Source organism: Carcharhinus amblyrhynchos, chromosome 25 (assembly GCF_965287045.1).
Source record: "Carcharhinus amblyrhynchos chromosome 25, sCarAmb.v2.hapA, whole genome shotgun sequence".
Classification (NCBI taxonomy): Eukaryota; Metazoa; Chordata; class Chondrichthyes; order Carcharhiniformes; family Carcharhinidae; genus Carcharhinus; species Carcharhinus amblyrhynchos.
In genome coordinates, this window is record NC_137348.1 from 3,803,868 (window position 1) to 3,825,401 (window position 21,534).

A 21,534-nucleotide genomic window follows, 5' to 3' on the forward strand; every position below is an offset into this window, starting at 1 on the left:
CAGGAGGCTGGCTGTAGTGCTTCTAAATAACCACACTCCCTTCCCTAAGTCAATATAAAACAAGCAATGAAAATGGATCCTCCTGGTCCATCTGCTCACCACAGTCTTATATAACCAACATAATCCTGGGTTCAACCAGAGAGGTTCAGAGACTTTGTTACTTTAGTGCTCAATGATTTTACACTTTTTTTCTTTACTCTTTCAAGAGGCAAGTGTCAATGGGTCAGCATTCATTGCCCACCTCTAATTGGCCTTGAACTGAGTAGCTTACTAGGCCAGACCAGGTGAGGATGGCAAATCTCCTTCCCTAAAGGACATAAGTGAACTAGATGGGCTTTTACAACAAATTGATGATAGTTTCATGGTCAATTCCAGATTTATTAATGGAATTTAAATCCATGCAACAGATTAGGATAAAAGCCAAAATACTGAGAATGCTGGAGTCCAATACAAAAAAAAAAGGGCTGGAAAATCTCAGGTCTGACAGTATTACCAGAAAATGCTGGAAAATCTCAACAAGTCTGACAGCATCAGTGCTCTGACGAAGGGTCATCCAGACTTGAAGCGTCAACTCTATTCTCTTCCCACAGATGCTGTCAGGCTAGCTGAGATTTTCCAGCATTGTGTGTTTTGTTCACCCAGATCATTAGTCTGGCCCTCTAGATTACTAATCCAGTGATGTTATCGCTACCTCATTGTCTCCCATGCCAAATTCTCTGCTTTAGAGTAGCTTTTCATCCTAGGTATTTTATTTGGATTCAGCGTTACATGACCACTACAATGCAAGTGTCTTAACTTGTCTAATGTATTAACTCCACGGGTTGAATAGAAAATATTTATTGGTGTAGAACATAGAAATATATAAATCCATGCAACAGATTAGGGTAAAAAGCCAAAATACTGAGAATGCTGGAATCTGAAACAAAAACAAAAAATGCTGGAAAATCTCAGCAGGTCTGACAGCATCAGTGCAGTGCATGTCTGGATGACCCTTTGTCAGAGCTGAAGATAGAAAATAGGATGAGATTTATACAGGAGTTGTGGCAGGAAGAGGGGTTGGGACCTGGTAGAGGGCCAACAGTAGGTGGAGACAGAAGAGATTGACAAAGATGTCATAGGCAAAAAGACAAAAAAGGAACGTAAATGGTGATCATGGCTAAGAAGGGTGTTGAAAGTGGCCATTAAGGGATCAGAATGTGTAAATGGCAGAAGGTAAGCGGAGTGTCAAAGGACAACCCAACAGTGTACAGGAGTTTGTCTCAATCAAACAAGAAAACTCTCCTTTAAAGGGAATTGCATGGCAAATCCAATGTTATTTTAGAGATTGGTTGTATATTTTCAAGTAAGTGACTCATTGTAACCATATACAATGTACTGAATAATAAAACATTTTGCTTCAAGACCAAGCCTCGTCATACTTGGTGTTGATCCACATTTGAAATGATTTAAGGAATGCATGGGCAAATATACAAATATGCTGCCCATATCATATGGGCTTTCAGTGTTGCAACTGCAAGTTTTACAATTAGAGGGCTTTATAAAATTATATTTAAAATCACTGTACGTGTAAACAAAATGCATTGTACAGTATGGTTATATGGCAAAGGTAAGATGCCCAGTCCACTTATGGATGGACTAATATTGTTGAATCCAAGGAGATATCTATACCAGATAGAAACTTAAAACACTCATGGAATCTCTGGTTGGTCTTGTTACTGCCTATCCCAGAAGGACAGCACGAGATAATACTCTAATATATTCCAGAATTACAAGAAAAATCAATGCTATTTGTCCAACTCAGAGTAACCAGACAGACACTTAAAAAAAATTACAGCATGAAAGACTAAAGACATTTGTTGGTGAGGGAAATATCCATTAAATCTCAAAGCTTGGTGAACTTGTCCAGACAATTATAAAAAGGTACGTTATTGACATAATAGCGCTAAGGATTCTGCAGTTAGACATCAGCACATTAAACCATTTTTTTGTTCCATGAAAGAAAACTATAGATGCCAAGAACATAAATGCGAGCAATTAAATCCCATCCACATGGCATGCCTTTCAAAAGTTCTTTTGCATACCAGAAGATGCTACTTATTATCATCTTCCACTTACAGAAGCAAAGCAATAGACAGAGGTGCCAAGAATCTTAATCTGACATTGCATTTTTAATGACTAACAGATGACCAGTTATAACAACAATGTTTATAGAATATACAATCATTAAATGTATCAAACAATATAGATTGAGAAATGTGGCAAAAACTCTCAATTTATCACAAATCCTCCCCCCGTACCTTTCCAAAGTGACCTCGTCCCAGCAAGGCAATGAAGTAGAAATCTTCAATATGCAAGCTCTGCTTTCTGCAAAGAGATATTCGAATATTTATTTTATGGACTACAACTGCAACAATAGATACTAACAATTTTTACAAACAAGATTACTATTAAACTTCCAAAATTCTTTAGATTGGAAAATAGCAAATGTAATTCCTCCTCCAACTCAAAGAAAGGAAGCAGACAAAAAGTAAGAAATCATAGGCTAATTAGCCTATCATCTAAGACTATAATAAGACGCAAGAGCAGAAATAGACCATTCAACCCATTCAGTCTACTCCACCATTCAATGAGATCATGACTGATCTGATACGATAATCCTCAACTCCACTTTTCCTCCTTACCAAGATAACCCTTGAATGCCTTACTAATTAAAAAAAATGTCTATCTCAGCCTTGAACATACTTGGGTGACCCTCTCGATAGCTCTCTGCAGTAAAGAATTCCACAGATTCACTACCCTCAAGAAAGGAATTCTTCCTCTTTTCAGTTTTAAATGGACAAGCCATTTAAATGCAAGGAGCATCAGGAATAAGGTAGGTGAACTTGGAGCATGGATTAGTACTTGGGACTATGATATTGTGGCCATTACAGAGACATGGTTAGAACAGGGACAGGAATGGTTGCTGGCAGTTCCAGGATTTAGATGTTTCAGTAAGAGTAGGGAAGGTGGTAAAAGAGGTGGAGGAGTAGCACTGTTAAAATCAAGGATAGTTTAACGGCTGCTGAAAGGCACTTTGAGGGCGATATGCCTTCGGAGGTAATATGGGCTTAAGTTAGAATTACAAAAGGATCAGTCATGTTGTTAGAAGTTTTCTATAGGCCCCCAAATAGTAATAGAGATGTGAGGAAGAAATGGCAAAGCAGATTATGGATAGCTGTGGATGTCACAGGGTAGTTATCATGGAGGACTTTAACTTTCCAAATATTGATTGGAACCTTTACAGGTCAAATAGTTCAGATGGGACACTTTTTGTACAGTGTGTGAAGGAGGGTTTCCTGACATAATATGTGGATAAGCCAACAAGAGGTGGGGCCACACTGGTCTTGGTACTGGGTAACGAACCAAGCCAAGTGTTAGATTTGTTTGTGGGAGAGCACTTTGGAGGTAGTGACCACAATTTGGTGTCCTTCATTATTGCAATGGAGAGAGATAGGGTCACACGGCAGGTCAAAGTTTATAATTGGGATAATTATGATGCGATTAGTCAAGAATTAGGGAGCATAAGATGGGAACAGAAACTGTCAGGTATGGGCACAAACGAAAAAAGTGAAGCTTTTTCAAGGAACAAATACTGCATGTCCTTGATAGGTATGTCCCTGGCAGGCAGGGAGGAAATGGCCGAGTGAGGGAACCATGGTTCACCAAGGAGATTGAATGCCTTAAAGAGTAAAAGGAAACGTATGTAAAATGAAAAAAACAAGGTTCAGTTCGGTCGTTTGAGGGTTACAAGGTAGCTAGGAACAAGTTAAAGAAAAGGTTTAGGAGAGCTAGGAGGGGGCATGAGAAGTCCTTGATGGGTCAGATAGAGGAAAACCCCAAGGCTTTTTATTCTTACGTGAGAAATAAAAGAATGACCAGGATGAGGTTAGGGCCAGTCAAGGATAGTAGCGGGAACTTGAGCGTGGAGCCAGAAAGTTAGTTGAATGAATACTTTTCTTCAGTGTTCGCTAAGGAGATGGGCCATGTTTTTGAGGATGAGTGCGTGATACAGGCTGATAGGATGGAGGAGGTAGATGTTCTGAGGGAAGATGTTTTAGCAATTTTGAAAAACCTGAGGGTCGATAAGTCCTCTGGGCCAGATGGGATACATCCTAGGATACTTTGGGAGGCAAGGGATGAGACTGCAGAGCCTTTAGCTTTGATCTTTGGGTCCTCACTGTCCATGGGGATTGTGCCAGAGGACTGGAGAGTGGCAAATGTTGTTCCTCTCTTCAAGAAAGGAAATAGGAATGACCCTGGTAATTATAGGCCAGTTAGTCTTACTTCGGTGGTCGGTAAGTTAATGGAAAAGATCCTGAGAGATAGGATTTATGACCATTTGGAAAGATGCAGTTTAATCAGGGATAGACAGCACGGTTTTGTGAGAGGCAAGTCCTGCCTCACAAATTTGATTGAATTCACTGAGGAGGTAACTAAGTGTGTAGACGAAGGTAGAGCAATTGATGTTGTATACATTTTAGTAAGGTGTTTGATAAGGTTCCCTAGGGGAGGCTCATGAAGAAGGCAAGGAGGTGTGGGATAGAAGGAAATTTGGCCAAATGGATAAGTAACTGGCTGTCTCAGAGACAGAGGGTGATGGTGGAAGGAAAATTTTCAGACTGGAGGCCAGTTATCAGTGGTGAATCACAGGGATCAATGCTGGGTCCTCTGCTTTTGTAATTTTTATTAATGACTTGGGAGAGGGGGCTAAGGGTGGGTTAGTAAATTTGCTGATGACACCAAGATTGGTGGAGTAGTGGATGAGTTGGAGGGCTCTTGCAAGCTGTAAAGAGACATTGATAGGATGCAAAGCTGGGCCAAAAAGTGGCAGATGGAGTTTAATCCTGATAAGCGTGAGGTGATTCATTTTGGTAGGACAAACTTGAATGCGGATTACAGGGTCAACAGCAGGGTTTTGCGAAATGTGGAGGAACAGAGATCTTGGGGTTCATATCCAGAGATCTCTGAAGGTTGCCACTCAAATGGATATAGCCATGAAGAAAGCCTATAGTGTGTTAGCTTTTATTAACAGGGGGTTTGAGTTTAAGAGGTTATGCTGCAACTATACCAGACCTTGGTGAGACCACATTTGGAATATTGTGTTCAGTTCTGGTCACCTCACTATAAGGATATGGAAGCATTGGAGAGAGAGAGAGACTGCAGAGGAGATTTACCTGGATGCTGCCTGGTTTAGAGGGTAGGTTTTATGAGGAAAGGTTGAGGGAGCTGGGGCTCTTCTCTTTAGATCGAAAGAGGATGAGAGGCGACTTAAAGGTATAAGATGATGAGGGGGATAGATAGAGTGGATTTTCAGAGATTATTTCCTCGGGTGGATGTAGCTATTACTAGAGGGCATAACTATAAAAGGTTCATGGTGGGAGATATAGGAGGGATGTCCCAGGTAGATTCTTTACTCAGTGGTTGGGGTGTGGAATACACTGCTTGCTACAATAGTGGAGTCAAACACTTTAGGAACTTTTAAGCGGTTATTGGATAGGCACACCAGAATGATAGGGAGCGGGATAACTTGATCTTGGGTTTGGACATAGCTCGGCAAACACTGAGGGCCGAAGGGCCTGTACTGTGTTGTACTGTTCTATGTTTCTTTGTAAGCCCCTACCCTGAGATTATGCCCACTGGTCCTAGACTCTCCTACCAAAGGAAAGAACATTCCAGCGTCTACCTTCTCAAGTGCCCTGACAGTCCTATATATTTCAATAAGGTCACTTCTCATTCCTCAAAACTCCAATGAGTACAGGCCCAGCCTACTCACACTCCTCAAAAAAAAACAAATCCCTCCATACCCAGGATCAACCAAGTGAACCTTCTCTGGATTGCCTCCAAAACCAGTACATCTTTCCTTAGATAAGGGGACAAAAACTGTTCACAGTATTCCAGCTGTGGTTTAACCAGTGTCTTGTATAGTTTTAGCAAGACAACCCTATTTTTATACTCCATGTCCTTTGAAATAAAGGCCAATATTCCATTTGCCTTCCCTATTACCTGCTAAACTTGCATACAAGCTAGTGATTTATGCACAAGGATCCCTTGTGCAGTCTTTCTCCATTTAAATAACATTCTTCCTACCAAAGTAACTTCACATTTTTCTACATTATATTCCATCTGCCTAAGATTTTGCCCACTCACTTAAGCTGCTGAGATCCCTCTGTAGGCTCTGTCATTCTTACCACCTGCCTTCCCACCTATTTTTGTATCATCTGCAAACTTGTCTATGATACATTCAATTCCCTCATCCAAGTCATTACAATTTATTGCAAATAATAGTGGTCCCATCACTGATCCCTGCAGTACTTCACAATTGCAGGTTGCCAGTTAACTTTAGCCAATCCTCTATCCATACTGATATACTACCACCCCAAAACCATAGCCTCTTATGTTAATAAGCAGCCCTTTGTACAAAATCTTATTGAATGCTTTTTGGAAATCCCAAGAAGTATATTTCATCTACTGGCTCCCACTCTATCTATCCTGTTCCCTACCAGCTCAAAGAATTCTGATAAATTTGTCAAGCTTGATTTCTCCTTCACAGAGCCATGCTGACTCTGCTTGATTATGTTATGTATTTCTAAATGCTCTGCTGTTACATCCTTTAGAATGGACTGTACCATTTTCTCAATAACAGACGTTAAGCTAACTGGACTATAGTCACCTGTTTTTTGTCTTCCTTCCTTTTTAAGTAAGGGTGTTATATTGCAGGCAGTTTTCCAATCTCCTTTTCCAGAATTTAAGGATTCTTGAAAGAAGAACATAAGAAATAGGAGCAGGAGTAGGCCATCTAGCCCCTTGAGCCTGCCCTGCCATTCAATAAGATCATGGCTGATCTGAAGTGGCTCAGTTCCACTTTCCTGCTTTCTCCCCATAACCCTTAATTCCCTTGTCTGTCAAAAACCTATCTACCCGTGACTTAAATATATTCAGCGAGGTAGCCTCCACCACTTCAATGGGCGGAGAATTCCAGAGATTCACCACCCTTTGAGTGAAGAAGTTCCTCCTCAACTCCATTCTAAACTACTCTCCCCTTATCTTGAGGCTGTGCCCTCTAGTCCTGCTGTCCTTTCTAAGCAGGAAGAATCTCTCCACCTCTACCCTATCCATCCCTTTCATTATCTTATACGTCTCTATAAGATCCCCCCCTCAGCCTTCTAAACTCCAACGAGTACAGACCAAGTCTATTTAATCTCTCTTCATAGTCTAACCCCCTCATCTCCAGTATCAGCCTAGTGAACCTCCTCTGTACTCCCTCCAAGGCCAATATATCCTTGCGCAAGTGCAGCGACCAAAACTGCACACAATACTCCAGCTGCGGCCTCTTCAGTGCCCTATACAGTTGCAGCAAGACCTCCCTGCTTTTATGTTCTATCCCCCTTGCTATAAAGGCCAGCATCCCATTCGCCTTCCTGATCACCTGCTGCAGTTGCAGACTGGGTTTTTGTGACTCGTGCACAAGGACCCCCAGGTCCCTCTGCACCGTAGCATGCTGCAGCTTTTTGCCCTTTAAATAGTAAGCCCTCCTACTATTATTTCTGCCAAAGTGGATAACCTCACACTTGCTAACATTATACTCCATCTGCCAGGTCCTCGCCCACTCGCTCAGCCTATCCAGATCCCTCTGCAGACTTTCCACACCCTCCTCACAATTTGCTTTTCCACTCATTTTTGTGTCATCAGCAAATTTTGTTACCCTACACTCAGCCCCCTCCTCCAGATCATCTATATAAATGGTAAATAGCTGAGGCCCAGCACCGATCCCTGCAGCACTCCACTAGTCACCAACTGCTGATCAGAATAGCACCCATTGATACCAACACTCTGTCTCCTATTAGGCAACCAATCCTCTATCCACACTAACACCTTACCCCCAGCTCCACGCCCCCTAACCTTCTGAAGCAACCTTTTGTGCAGCACCTTTCAAACGCCTTTTGAAAAATCGAGAAGCACCACATCCATCGGTTCCCCTGTCTACCGCACTAGTCACATCCTCAGAAATCCAATAAATTTGTCAGACGTGACTCCCCCTTAATGAATCCGTGCTGCATCTGCTCTATCAAACCATTCTTTTCTAGGTGCCTCGCTATTTCTTCTTTGATGATGGATTCAAGCATTTTTCCAACCACAGACGTTAAACTAACCGGCCTATAATTCCCTGCCTTTTGCCTGCTACCTTTTTTGAACAGCGGCGTAACATTAGCCGTTTTCCAATCTTCCGTTACTTACCACACAAGAGTTCACGGTGATGGGGCTAACATATTAACAGGGATGAAGGATTAGCTAGCTAACAGGACAGTAAGGATAAAAGGAGTAATTTTCTGTTCAGCAAGCTAGATCTCAGAGTAATAGGACCCAATTATTTACAATCTATACCAAAGACTTGGATGAAGGGGCTGAATGCTAAATTTGTCAATTATACCAAGATAAACAGAAGTAAATTGTCAAGAAGTAGTAAAGAATTTGCAAAGTTATGTGAGCAGGCAAAAATTTAGCAGATGGAGTATAATGTGGGAAAATGCAGTTGAAGAACAGGAAAGAGGTATAGTATTTAAAAAAAAAGAGATATTGTGGAACTGTGAACTAGAGGGATCTGGGTATCCTGGTACAGCAAAACACTTAGTATGTAGGTACTGTAAGTGATTACAAAGGCAAATGGAATATTAGCATTTACTGCAAGGGAATGAGATATAAAAGTTTTACTGCTGTATAGTGCCTTGGTGAGATCACATCTGAAGTACCATGTACAGTTTTGGTTCTCCTTATTTGAAGAGGAGGACCAAATTGCATTAGAATCTCATTCTAAGTCATATCTAATCATTTTAGAAGCAGTTCAGAGAAGGTTCATCACTTGACTCATTCTTGAGATGAAGAGCTTATCATCTTATGAAGAAAGTTTGAAGAGGTTGGCCCATATCAATGGAGTTTAGAAGAGTGAGAAGTGGATAACGAAGGATGTGAAGGAAAGTGTTAAATTAAAAGCAGAGGCGTTTAGAGTAGCGGGCGAGAAGAGGATTGGGAGAGGTTTAAATGTCAACAAAGGTTGACAAAGAAGTTGATAAAGAAGGGTAGGAGAAACTATGAAGCTGGGCTAGTGCTTAATATAAAAAAGGATAGCAAGAGTTTTTATAAATATATAAAAAGGAAGAGGCTGGCTAGGGTGAACGTTGGACCCTTAGAGGATGAGAGGGGGGACTTAGTGGTAGGGGATGGGGAAATGGCTGAGGTCTTGAATAATTTCTTTGTTTCAGTCTTCACGGAGGAAGACGTGAATAATTTGCCGGGTGTTAGCGATGGAAAGGTGGTAGGACTGGAGGGTCTCAATGACATTATTGTTACTAGAGAGGCGGTGCTCGACAAACTGGAGGGACTGATTGTGGACAAGTCCCCAGGACCGGATGGAATGCATCTGAGGGTTCTGAAAGAAATGGCAGAGGTGATAGTGGATGCCTTGGTGGTTATTTTCCAAACGTCGCTGGATTCCGGGGAAGTGCCGGAAGATTGGAAAACGGCTAATGTTACGCCGTTGTTTAAGAAGGGTGCCAGGCAAAAGGCAGGGAATTATAGGCCGGTTAGTTTAACGTCTGTTGTAGGTAAAATGTTAGAATCCGTCATCAAGGAGGAAATAGCAAGGCATCTTGAGGGGAATTGCTTGATAGAGCAGACGCAGCACGGTTTCGTTAAGGGGAAGTCGTGTCTGACAAATTTATTGGAGTTCTATGAGGATGTGTCTAGGGCGGTGGATAGAGGAGAGCCGGTGGATGTGGTCTTTCTTGATTTTCAGAAGGCGTTTGACAAGGTACCTCACAAGATGTTATTGCAGAAGGTAAGGGGACATGGAGTTGGGGGTAGGGTGTTAGCGTGGATAGAGGATTGGTTGTCAAATAGGAGGCAGAGAGTGGGGGTCAATGGGTGCTATTCGGATTGGCGGTTGGTGACTAGTGGAGTGCCCCAGGGGTCGGTGCTGGGGCCTCAGCTATTTACCATTTATATAGATGATCTGGAGGAGGGAACCGAGTGTATGGTGTCGAAATTTGCTGATGACACCAAGATTGGTGGAATGGCAAATTGCGCGGAGGGTGTGGAGAGTCTGCAGAAGGATCTAGATAGGCTGGGCAAATGGGCCAGGAAATGGCAAATGGAATTTAATGTTGGCAAGTGCGAGGTGGTCCACTTTGGTAGGAAGGACTATTACTTACGGGGCGAAAAACTGCAGCAGGCGATGGTGCAGAGGGATCTCGGGGTCCTTGTGCATGAGTCGCAAAAACCCAGCCTGCAGGTGCAGCAGGTGGTCAGGAAGGCGAATGGGATGCTGGCCTTCATAGTGAAGGGGATTGAATATAAAAGTAGGGAGGTCTTGCTGCGGCTGTATAGGGCATTGGTGAGGCCGCAGCTGGAGTACTGTGTGCAGTTTTGGTCGCTGTACTTACGCAAGGATATTTTGGCCTTGGAGGGAGTGCAGAGGAGGTTTACTAGGCTGATACCGGAGTTGAGGGGGTTGAGCTATGAGGAGAGGCTGAATAAACTAGGCTTGTACTCGTTAGAGTTTAGAAGAATGAGGGGAAATCTCATTGAGACGTATATGATGATGAATGGGATGGATAGGATAGAGGTGGAGAGGCTCTTCCTGCTCAGAAAGGACAGTAGGACTAGGGGGCACGGTTTAGAATGGAGTTGAGGAGGAACTTCTTCACTCAAAGGGTGGTGAATCTCTGGAATTCTCTGCCCGTTGAAGTGGTGGGGGCTGCCTCGCTAAATATTTTTAAGACGCGGGTTGATGGGTTTTTGATAAGCGAGGGGATTAAGGGTTATGGGGAGAGGGCGGGAACGTGGAACTGAGCCACGACAGATCAGCCATGATCTTATTGAATGGCGGGGCAGGCTCGAAGGGCTGGATGGCCTACTCCTGCTCCTATTTCTTATGTTCTTATGTTCTTATATCATTGATCCTAAGGGAACTTCTCAGGGTAAATACTGGGATTTTTAAAAATTATTATGTGGGGAAGGTTAGAGCTAAGGGACAGCTTTAAACTAATACTTTTTAAAAGAAAATCCTCATATTTTGAGGGTCATAGAAATCATAGAAAGCCTACAGTACAGAAAGAGGCCATTCGGCCCATCTAGTTTGCACCGACCACAATCCCACCCAGGCCCTACCCCCTCCCCCATATCCCTACATATTTTACCCACAAATTCCTCTAACCTACGCATCTCAGGACACTAAGGGGCAATTTTAGCATGGCCAATTAACCCAACCCACACATCTTTGGACTGTGGGAGGAAACTGGAGCACCCAGAGAAAACCCACACAGACATGAGGAGAATGTACAAACTCCACACAGTGACCTAAGCCAGGAATCGAACCCAGGTCCTTGGAGCTGTGAAGCAGTAGTGCTAACCACTGTGCTACCATGCCGTCCACATTATTATCGTTAGTCTTTGGAATTTTCTACCTCAAAAGTAGAGGAGTCTAGGTCATTGAATTTATTCAAGATTGAATTAGATAGATTTTTGGTAGACAAGGGAGTCAAGGGTTATGGAAAGACGGATAGCAAAATGGATTCTGAGAAGATCAGCTATGACCTTATTGAATGGTGGTGAAGGGCCAAATGGCCTACTCTTGCTCCTAAGTCCTATATAGTGTAGGCTCAAACATTAACAATGGTCACGTGGATGAGGTTGAGCAGAATTGCTAAAATTAATGGAATCACATCGCAATACAAACTAGAGCTCTCATGGAAAAAAAGATTCAATATTAACAAAAAAAATGTTGGGAGTTCAGTCCAGAGGTAATAAAGCATAGAGGGGTAATTCTGTAATCCAAGAAAATTTGCCATTTAACATTGACCAATTAAGGTTCACCTTAGGAAGAAATAAGACCTTTTTCTCAGAATTGAAATGTCTAATACTACAGGGCATGCACTTAAGGTGAGAGGGGCAAGATTTTTTCCTTTTTACACAGAGTGGTAGGTGTCTGAAAGATTGCTGCCGGAGTAGTGGAGGAGGCAGATACGATAAGGGTCAATAAGAGGCTTTTAGGTTAGCATGCAATTATGCAAGGAAGAGGGATATGGACCAATAGCAGGAAGGGAATAGCTTAATTTGATGTCACGTTCCACTGTACATCCTGGTGGAAGGGCCTGTTCCTGTGCTGTACGGTACTGTTCTACGTTCTAATGAAATCCCTAACTTGACCTACAAAAACTGCTTACCTCTTCAGGTATACAGAACATTGATGATAGTCAATCCTTACCTGGTTGTAACACAAGCTGGATTTTTTATCTCTGGGGCTTGCTTAGTCTGTTGTGTGGTCATCTCTGTATCACTTCCAATTGCACTCTAAAAAAATAGAATAACTAATCTGAAGAACAAGCAAAACTTGGAACAGGGAGGTAAGTGAACAAGATATGGCTGGAATATATATTCCGGTGATAAAGAAGGAATGTAAGAAAAGGGATAATGAAGGAAATAAAGGAGAGTATTAAATTAGAAACTGATGCATACAGAGTGGCCAAAACTAGTGGGGAATTAGAAGATTGTTTTTTTTTAAACCTTTCCCAAAGAACGATTAAGAAAGTGACAAAGAAAATATAGATAATGAAACTAAACTAGCGCAAAATATAAAAAAACTGCTAGTAAAAGTTTTTACAAATATATAAAAAGGAAAAGAGTGGCTAAACTAAATGTTGGACCCTTAGAAGACGAGAAGAGGATTTAATAATGGGAAACACGGAAATGGCCGAGGCCTTAAACAAGTTTTTTGTGTTGGTCTTCGCGGTTGAGGACACAAATAATTTACCGAACGTTAACAGTCATGGGACTGTAGGGGGTGAGGTCCTTAAAATGATTACTATTACTAAAGAGGTAGTGCTTGGTAGACTAATGGGACTAAAAGGTAGACAAGTCCCCGGGCCCGGATGGAATGCATCCCAGGTTACTGAAAGAAATGGCAGAAGTAATAGCAGATGCATTAGTAGTAGTTTATCAAAATTCGCTGGACTCTGGGGAAGTGCCGGCTGATTGGAAAATAGCTAATGTTATGCCATTGTTTAAAAAAGGAATTAGACAAAAGGCGGGTAACTATAGGCTGGTTAGCTTAACATCTGTAGTTGGGAAAATGCTGGAATCCATCATTAAAGAAGAAATAGCAGAACACCTGGAAAAGAATCGTTTGATCAAGCAGACACAGCATGGATTCATGAAGGGAAAGTTGTGTTTGACTAATTTACTGGATTTTTAAGAAGATGTAATGAGTGTGGTTGACAGAGGGGAACCGGTGGATGTGGTGTTTTTAGATTTCCAGAAGGCGATCAATAAGGTGCCTCACAAAAGGTTGCTGCAGAAGGTTAAGGTACATGGAGTTGGGGGTAAAGTGTTAGCGTGGATTGAGGATTGGCTATCTAACAGGAAGCAGAGAGTTGGAATAAATAGGTGCTTTTCTGGGTGGCAGTTGGTGACTAATGGCGTGCTGCAGGGATCAGTGCTGGGGCCTCAACCGTTTACCATATACATAGACAATATGGAGGGGACCGAGTGTAGGGTAACGAAGTTTGCTGATGACACAAAGGTGAATGGGAAAGCAAACTGCGTGGAGGACGCGGAAAGTCTGCAAAGAGATTTGGATAGGCTGAGTGAATGGGCAAGGATCTGGCAGATGGAGTACAACGTTGGCAAGTGTGAGATTATCCACTTTGGAAGGAATAATAGTAAAATGGACTATTATTTAAATAGTGAAAAATTTCAACATGCTACTGTGCAGAGGGACCTGGGGGTCCTTGTGCATGAATCGCAAAAACTCAGTCTGCAGGTGATCAAGAAAGCAAATGGGATGTTAGCCTTTATCGTGAGGGGGATGGAATATAGAAGCAGGAGGTCTTGCTGCAATTGTACAAGGTATTGGTGAGGCTGCAACTAGAGTACTGTGTGCAATTTTGGTCCCTTTACTTGCCAAAGGATATATTGGCCTTAGAGTATAGGGAAGGTTCACCAGGCTGATACAGGAGATGAGGGGGTTAGCTTATGAGAGATGGAATAGATTGGGCCTGTACTCAGTTTAGAAAGCTGAGGGGTGACCTTGTAGAGACATAAGATAATGAGGGGGCTAGATAAGGTAGAGGCAGAGAGATTCTTTCCACTTAGAAAGGAAACAAGAACTAGAGGACAGCCTCAAAATAAAAGGGGGAGTCAGTTTAGAACAGAGTTGAGGAGGAACTTCTCTCAGAGGGTGGTGAATCTCTGGAATTCTCTGCCCATTGAAGTGGTGGAGGCTACCTCATTGAATTTGTTTAAGTCACAGGTAGATAGATTTCTGATCAATAAGGGAATTAAGGGTTATGGGGAGCAGGCACGTAAGTGGAACTGAGCCACTTTCAGATCAGCCGTGATCTTATTGAATGGCGGGGTAGGCTTGAGGGGCTGGATGGCCTACTCCTGCTCCTACTCCTATTTCTTATGCTCTTGCGCAAAATTATGGATTTTGCATTCACCATCATACAGTACTGAACATTGAGGTTTGGAAGTGCTTAACATTTAATACCCTGGTACTACTTTAGTATCTTACATACCAGCAATAGGGACAGCACGGTGGCAGAGTGGTTAGCACTGCTGCCTCTCAGCACCAGGGATCTGGGTTCTATTCTGGCCTCAGGTCACTGGCTGTGTGGAGTTTGTACATTCTCTTGGTGTCTGCGTAGATTTCCTCCGAGTGCTCCGGTTTCCTCCCATAGTCCAAAAAATGTGCAGGTTAGGTTGATTAGCCATGTTAAATTGACCCTAGTGTCAGGATAAACATGTGGAGTTATGGGGATACTGCCTGGATGGGATTGTAGTCAGTGCACTCAATAGACCAAATGGCCTCTTTCTGCACTGTAGGAATCTATGAACATCCCAAATTATTTTATAAATAATGAAAGTACTTTACAATGGAGTCACTTATATAGGCCAGTTCAGTAACCAGTTTATATTCAGCAATAAGATGAAGTGATTGGGAGATGTGTTTAAGTAGTGCTAGTTGATTGAGAAACATTGAGCAAAGGTTTCCTGATATCCTGGCCAATGTCCACCTGAATCCTCGCAAGCGAATATGCAGCTGTATTCAAAATTTCCATTTAAACCCCCAAACTTCTCAAAATGCACACATCACAAAAGTTCCCAGAATTTTAAATAGACAAAATTTATAAGTCAATTTTTTATTTTACAAACCAGTTACTTCGTTATTACTTTGTTCCCCCACTGTGTCTCTTCTCCAATAACTAGCATTACTTACCTGACTGTTCATAAGTGGAAGGATCCTTTCCTCTGAGGCGCAATTTATAAAAAGTCGAGGTGGCTTGGGAGGCGGTTCTGGACTGAAGTTTAGGTTGATCGGTGTAAAGTCCCTATACATACATATACACAATTAAAGAATGAAAACAAAACACCCAGGCAAACAATATCTTATACTTGGAAAAAACACACATTTACTATTACTTAGAAGATTTGAGTCTAGCAGGTATATTTTAGAAACTGCAAATATAATTTATTACTTCTGGTTAATTTTTTTCAGCAGATGCTCATCCCACCTACAGTTACATTTCCTTGTAACCATAGGTTTTAATTTATCTGAATGGCAATAAATTCTGATATTTCTTTCCTGCAATAGTCTGGATAACAGTTAACTTCTTATTAATTCGCTCATGGGAGATGGGCGTCATTGGCAAAGCCAGCATTGTCCACCCCAATAATCCTTGAGAAGATGTGATGAGCTGCCTTTTTGAATACAACTGGATGGCTTGTTAGTGAAGAGTCAGCCACATTGCTGGGGGGTTTGGAGCCATACAGACCAAACTAAAGATGACAACAAAACAGAAAAATGCTGAAAAACCTCATGCAGGTCTGACAGCATTTGTGGAGAGACAGAATAGAGCCAACGTTCCAAGTCTGAATCACCCTTTAAGATCATCCAGACTGCTGAGATTTTCCAGCTTCTGTCTTTGTTTCAGATTCCAGCATCTGCAATAATTTGTTTTTATCTATAGATCCAAATGGACTTGTTAGCTCACTTATTTTGTAATCATGGTACATTAGTATTTGTGTGTATAGAGACAGTAGGTCACAAATTCAGTACAACGGCAGCTAGCCACTTAACTTTTCTCAACAGAAGCAACAGTGTGTGTCAGTTCACAGTCGCTATTAGATTAAAAACTGGCATGGAACTACTGCATTGCATCTCAGACGAGCAACCAAAAGTATACATTTCCTATCCTCACCTGGCTGGAACCTATTTCCTGACCAATAATCCCAGGGTTGAGAACAGTTAGAGTCGAGTAAAGTTAGCAGCATACACCCTCCTGTTCATTAAAAAAATCAGAGTTGTTGAGTGACGACCAGCAGGAACAGAACTTCTTACCTCCCTCAGGTTTTCCCTTCCTGCTACCCAAGTTTAGAGGCACTAATCATTACTTCTTTAATCGATCCCATTTTCTCTTCTCCTTTCAGCTGTGGCAATGTCTTTGTAGTTGGGTGAAGTGATGAAACCAAAGTTTTCTCAAACTTAAACAAAGGGGGAATTTCTGGTATATTGATTTTTTTCTTTCCCTAGTTCTCCCAATCAAATTATAAATTAGGTTTGAACGGTGACCCTTTGGTCAATTTGATACAATCCTGCAGCTTTCTCACTCTCCAAATGCTCAGACTCAAAGTCAAAACAAGTAGGCATTAAACCATCTGATAGGGAATCCGAGCAACTCATCTGAACTAATGGGTCACAAGAAACTTGCCATTTGTAAATACGAAAAAGGAACAGGAAAGATTTAGATAGATCAACTTGCCTTGGTTCTGGTGACAAGGTGCTAAAAGTGCATGGTGCTGCAGGTGAGGATGTGAAACTGGAATCAGGTGGGGGCAATGATGGACTTGTTGTTGTCATGCTGCTACAAGGCGGCAACATATTCATCATTAGACGCCCCCAGGTGGCAATATTAATATTCATTTGTGATGCTCTCAAAAAGTTTCTCCCTGCAGAAGATAAGGTGCTTCCATTAGAAAATTTTCAGTGACCATCCCTCATGTTCGGCAAAAGCTGACTACTTAAGGCAAAGTAAAGATGCACACATATTTGGAATTTAACAAAAAAACTGTTACTGTTCTATATGTTTTTGAAAAAGATCTCGAGTTCTAATATTTTGCCATCAAATGAGGCAGCTTGAAAGAACCCACCTTTCTCTTTGGGGAAAATTCGATTCTGTCGTCGTAGCTTAGGGTAACGGTCAATAGCAGGATTACAGAAGATCACCTGCAATGATTACCATAATTGTAGAGTCTTCAGCTTTTCACTTACACAGAAAGTATTTAGAAGATGAATTAATAACATCACAAACATTGCTGAAAAAAGAAAGACATGCCATCGGAGCTTTTTGTCTGCGCTTCTCAGGGCAGACGAAAGAATGCCAAATTTCAAAGGAAGCAATAATTAAAATCTGCATGAGAAAAGGTTGTTGATTACTGAGAAATTGACTGACTGGTCATGGCAATGCCATGGAGAACGTCCAATGGAACTCGTGTCTTTCATACTTTTGCTTATTTCAAAAAAAGTGCAATGTCTGGACATGTTCCTTTTGCTGACAGAGGACAGGTCTCTGGGCATAGATACATGCAGCTTCCAGCAAAGCGTAATGAACAACCTTGCAAGCTTGACTGATGCAATTCTTAGCACACTCAGGGTTGTTCAGTAAGGGCTATCTGATTGCAGAATCAGATCTAATATACATCCCAACAACTGGTGGATTTATCATTTGCTCTTCTGTTAGGTTGTTCACAATAGATAAGAGTAGTGAAAATACTCATCTAAAACTTAGTACATAATATCTAACACTACATGTGATTTAATGACGTGACAACACTAATGTGCAAAGAATTACATTGACAATCAAAACAAGACTTTTGAGCTGGTAATATGTTTATTTACACTTGCTAGAAGCTAAATGCATTCATTTGCAGGTACTTGCCATCTACAGGCAAAAAAGAACACACCCAGGCATTGCTGATTTGCCATGGCAACACCTGAACCAGAGTCAACTTGACAACCAATTAGCACCTTCTTCTCATGCAATACGAGATTGGAAATTTGGAATTCTTGCATGTCCTGATGAGTGCAAAACAAGGGCTGGAATTTTCCAACCGTTCATGCCAGCAGGATTTTCCCATCCCGCTGCAGTGAAGGCAGAATTTGGCAACAAGCCAAATCTCCATTCACTGTAGTGGGAGCATGACGTGAACAGGTGGCAAGGTTGTGCCCCAGAAGATTCAACAGCATGTTTCCCTTTAAGTTTTTTTTTAATGTCACAAGTAGGCTTACATTAGTACTGCAATGCAGTATTACTGTGAAAATCCCCTAGTTGCCACACTCCGACACCTGTTCGGGAGAATTTAGCATGGCCAATGCACCTAACCAGCATGTCTTTTGGACTGTGGGAGAAAACTGGAGCACTTGAAGAAAACCCATGCAGGCATGGGGAGAATGTGCAGACTCCACACAAACAGTGACCCAAGCCAGGAATAGAACCTGGTTTCTAGCACTGTGCAGCAACAGTGCTAACCACTGTACCAGCCACTGTTTGTTTATTTTTTAAATAATATTTCAAATTTTCTACTACCCAGCAACATCCCCTATACTTTCCCAAATAGATTCATGCAAAAAGTTGTATTAAAAAAGATTATGGCTCCTGCATTGGCAGAGCAGATTCAATTTCAACTACAGTATTCTGTAGAATATTGGAATTGTAGTTGAAGTCATTAAAGCTCACCTGTGTCATTTTGGACTCAAGCAAAGCACAGGACAAATACTCACTTATAGAAAAGGAGGAAATTCATTGATCTCCCAACATGCTCTCAAACATTTCCCAGAGGAAAGCCACGTGGTAGCATATAAATAGTCTTTGAGAATGGGATAGCTGCCTTCCCCCATAGGGCAGGGGTTATCACTTGGTGTGCTGTACAAGCACAAAGAGGAATAACAGACTTACCTCTGCAGAAAGCACCCCTTGTGGCTCCAAGCACAGATTCATCATGTGGCGTTGGTTGTCCAGGAATTCCTCAAGTCGCAGAAACTTTACTGCACATAACTCTCGCCAGTCCCGCCAGTAAACAGCAATTTCCAACTCACGAGACTACAAAAGAGAAAGAAAATCAAATCTTGAAGAACAAGTCTGAATGCGAAATATAAACTGTGATTAATAATTTAGCAGGGACACACATTGCTGATCAGGTAAATGGAATTAAATTACACAATCATTCATCTATAACATCACTAAACTTTCTTGCAATTCTCTTATGCCTCAGCCCTCACATGTGGCTGGGATTCTCCAGTCCCGCAGCAGAGAATGGGTTTTGGCTGGGTGACAAATTCTCGATTCTCGCTGGTCACGGGGTGAACAAGATCAAAGAATCCCACCCAGTGACCAAAAATCTTTAATGGACTCAGCAATTGAACATCCACAACACTCTAGAATACAGAATTTCGAGTTTCGCTTTACAACCCTTTAAATTAAGAAAATTCTCATATCATTCCTAAATGGTTGACCCTTTATGCAGAGACAGTGGATCCAAGTTTCAGAATTTACAACCAGGAGAAATATCTTCCCAGCGATCCTGTCCAGCCCTCAAGAATTTTATGTTTTAATGAGATCACCAGTTATTCTTACATCAACTATTTTGAGCCATAAATCTAATTAATAATTGGTAAGTTGGTTACGTTGGAGCATCTGAAGTAGTCTTTATGAATTGCCAGTTTCCCAAAGACTACTCACTGATTAAGCCAAGTGCAGAAAAATGCCATACGTCGTGGAGTGTTTGTACTGAAGTCAACACTACCTGAGGATTGTTGTAATGGTGTTAATACAGGAAACTCAAAACATGTGCTTATAGTTCACTGAATTGTACAGCAGAGAAGTAGGTCACAGTGCCCATCAACCTGCACTGGTTCTCCAAATAAATATTATGCCTTAGTGCCCCTGCCTTGTCCCCATACCCTTGCATTGTTTCCAATCAAATAATCATCAAATGCCCCGTTAAAAGCCTCAGTTGAACTTATCCCAACCACACTTCCACAAGGCAGGGCACTAAGGCATATTGTTTATTTGGAGAACTAATGCAGGTTGATGGGCTAAATGGCTGCCTTCTCTGCTGTACCAATTCAGTGATTTATAGAACCAGTAGTAAACTGTATCCACATACACGTTTCCTGTGTCTATAACATCACAACAATCCTCAGGTAGTGCTGACTTCAGCACTAACACTCCACAACAAATGACATTTTTCTGCACTTGGCTTAAATCAGCAAGTGCACTCGAACTACTTGCTCTGTAAAAAAAAAAGTGTTCCCTTGCATCACATTTACTTCTCTTGTCCCCTTTGTTTTGAGTTCCTTCATAATTTTGAGCATCTCTAATGAATCTCCTTCTACCCTTTTCTCTCCAAGGAAAACAGTCCCAACCTTTCCAACTTATCCTCATAACTGGTTCCAGGGATAAGAAACTTCATTCTTGTTAACCTGTTCTGTACTCTCCCCAATGCATTCATATGTTTCCCAAGGTGTGGCCAAGTAATCTACACATTGCTTCAGCTAATGTCTAACTAGAGTTTTGCACAAGTTCAGCATAATCTCCTTGCTCTTGTACTGAATGCTGCTATTAAAAAAAATCCATGCTTTATTAACTGCTCTCACATCGTCCTTCTGCTCCTCTATTTAATTGGCACAGGTAGAAAATACAGGGACTACAGTAAATATCAGTTTTGTGGGTATGATAACAATGATGAGATCAATGGGGGGGAAAAAAAAAGTCACTGATTGATCTCCCAATGGGGCTCATTAAGCAAGTTTCACTGGTAACAGACAGTGGCCTGCCCAGCTGGAGTTCATTACCCTGAGCCTTTTATAAGGAAGGCATGCTTGAACTGTAGTCCCATGCAGGAACTAGTGTGTGTATACCACAGTAGTGGTTTAACTTTGCATTCTGTAATAAATTATGTTTATTTCCAATGGGTTTCCTGCGTCATTATGGTGGAATAACAAAGAATTTACAAGCTAAGATTTTTACTGAAGAGATTCAGTGGATGCTGGCTAAACAGTCTCCGTCCCAATAGCTCTTTCAAAAGTAGTAATGGCAGGAGGGCCAGCAAATAACAAGATCTCAAGAACACTGCTACAGGTCCCAAATTCACCTCTACTAAAAGTCAATATCTTCTTGCTAAACAGGAGTTATTCTTTATTACGTGCATGGATCGATTGCAAGTTCATATTGCACATTTGTCTTCAGGCCAAAGCATTTAAGTGTTGCGGACAATCTTGACCTAGTAGCCATCCGTGAATTATTTTTAAATGTACAATGTAGTCAAACAACAGCTATGATTAAACTCAGCAAGACCATGGCAGATGGTGGTTTGGCTGCACTGTTATTCAAAGAGTGAATTGATGGCCTCAAGTGTGATTTTGAATCAAGTACTTCTGAACTT

General features: G+C 41.6%; 1 protein-coding gene across 1 annotated transcript in view; it reads right to left on the bottom strand.

The window, feature by feature from the left end:
- Window positions 1-21,534, bottom strand: part of LOC145358433 (serine/threonine-protein kinase N2-like) — a 67,793-nt gene that overhangs the window by 16,795 nt on the left and 29,464 nt on the right. Inside the window, exons 9-14 of the mRNA XM_080212511.1 lie at window positions 19,047-19,190; window positions 17,242-17,317; window positions 16,854-17,040; window positions 15,311-15,422; window positions 12,299-12,384; window positions 2,298-2,364 (exon numbers count right to left, since the gene is read on the bottom strand). Coding sequence (XP_080068637.1) covers window positions 2,298-2,364; window positions 12,299-12,384; window positions 15,311-15,422; window positions 16,854-17,040; window positions 17,242-17,317; window positions 19,047-19,190 — 672 coding nt within the window. The remainder of the gene's footprint in view (window positions 1-2,297; window positions 2,365-12,298; window positions 12,385-15,310; window positions 15,423-16,853; window positions 17,041-17,241; window positions 17,318-19,046; window positions 19,191-21,534) is intronic.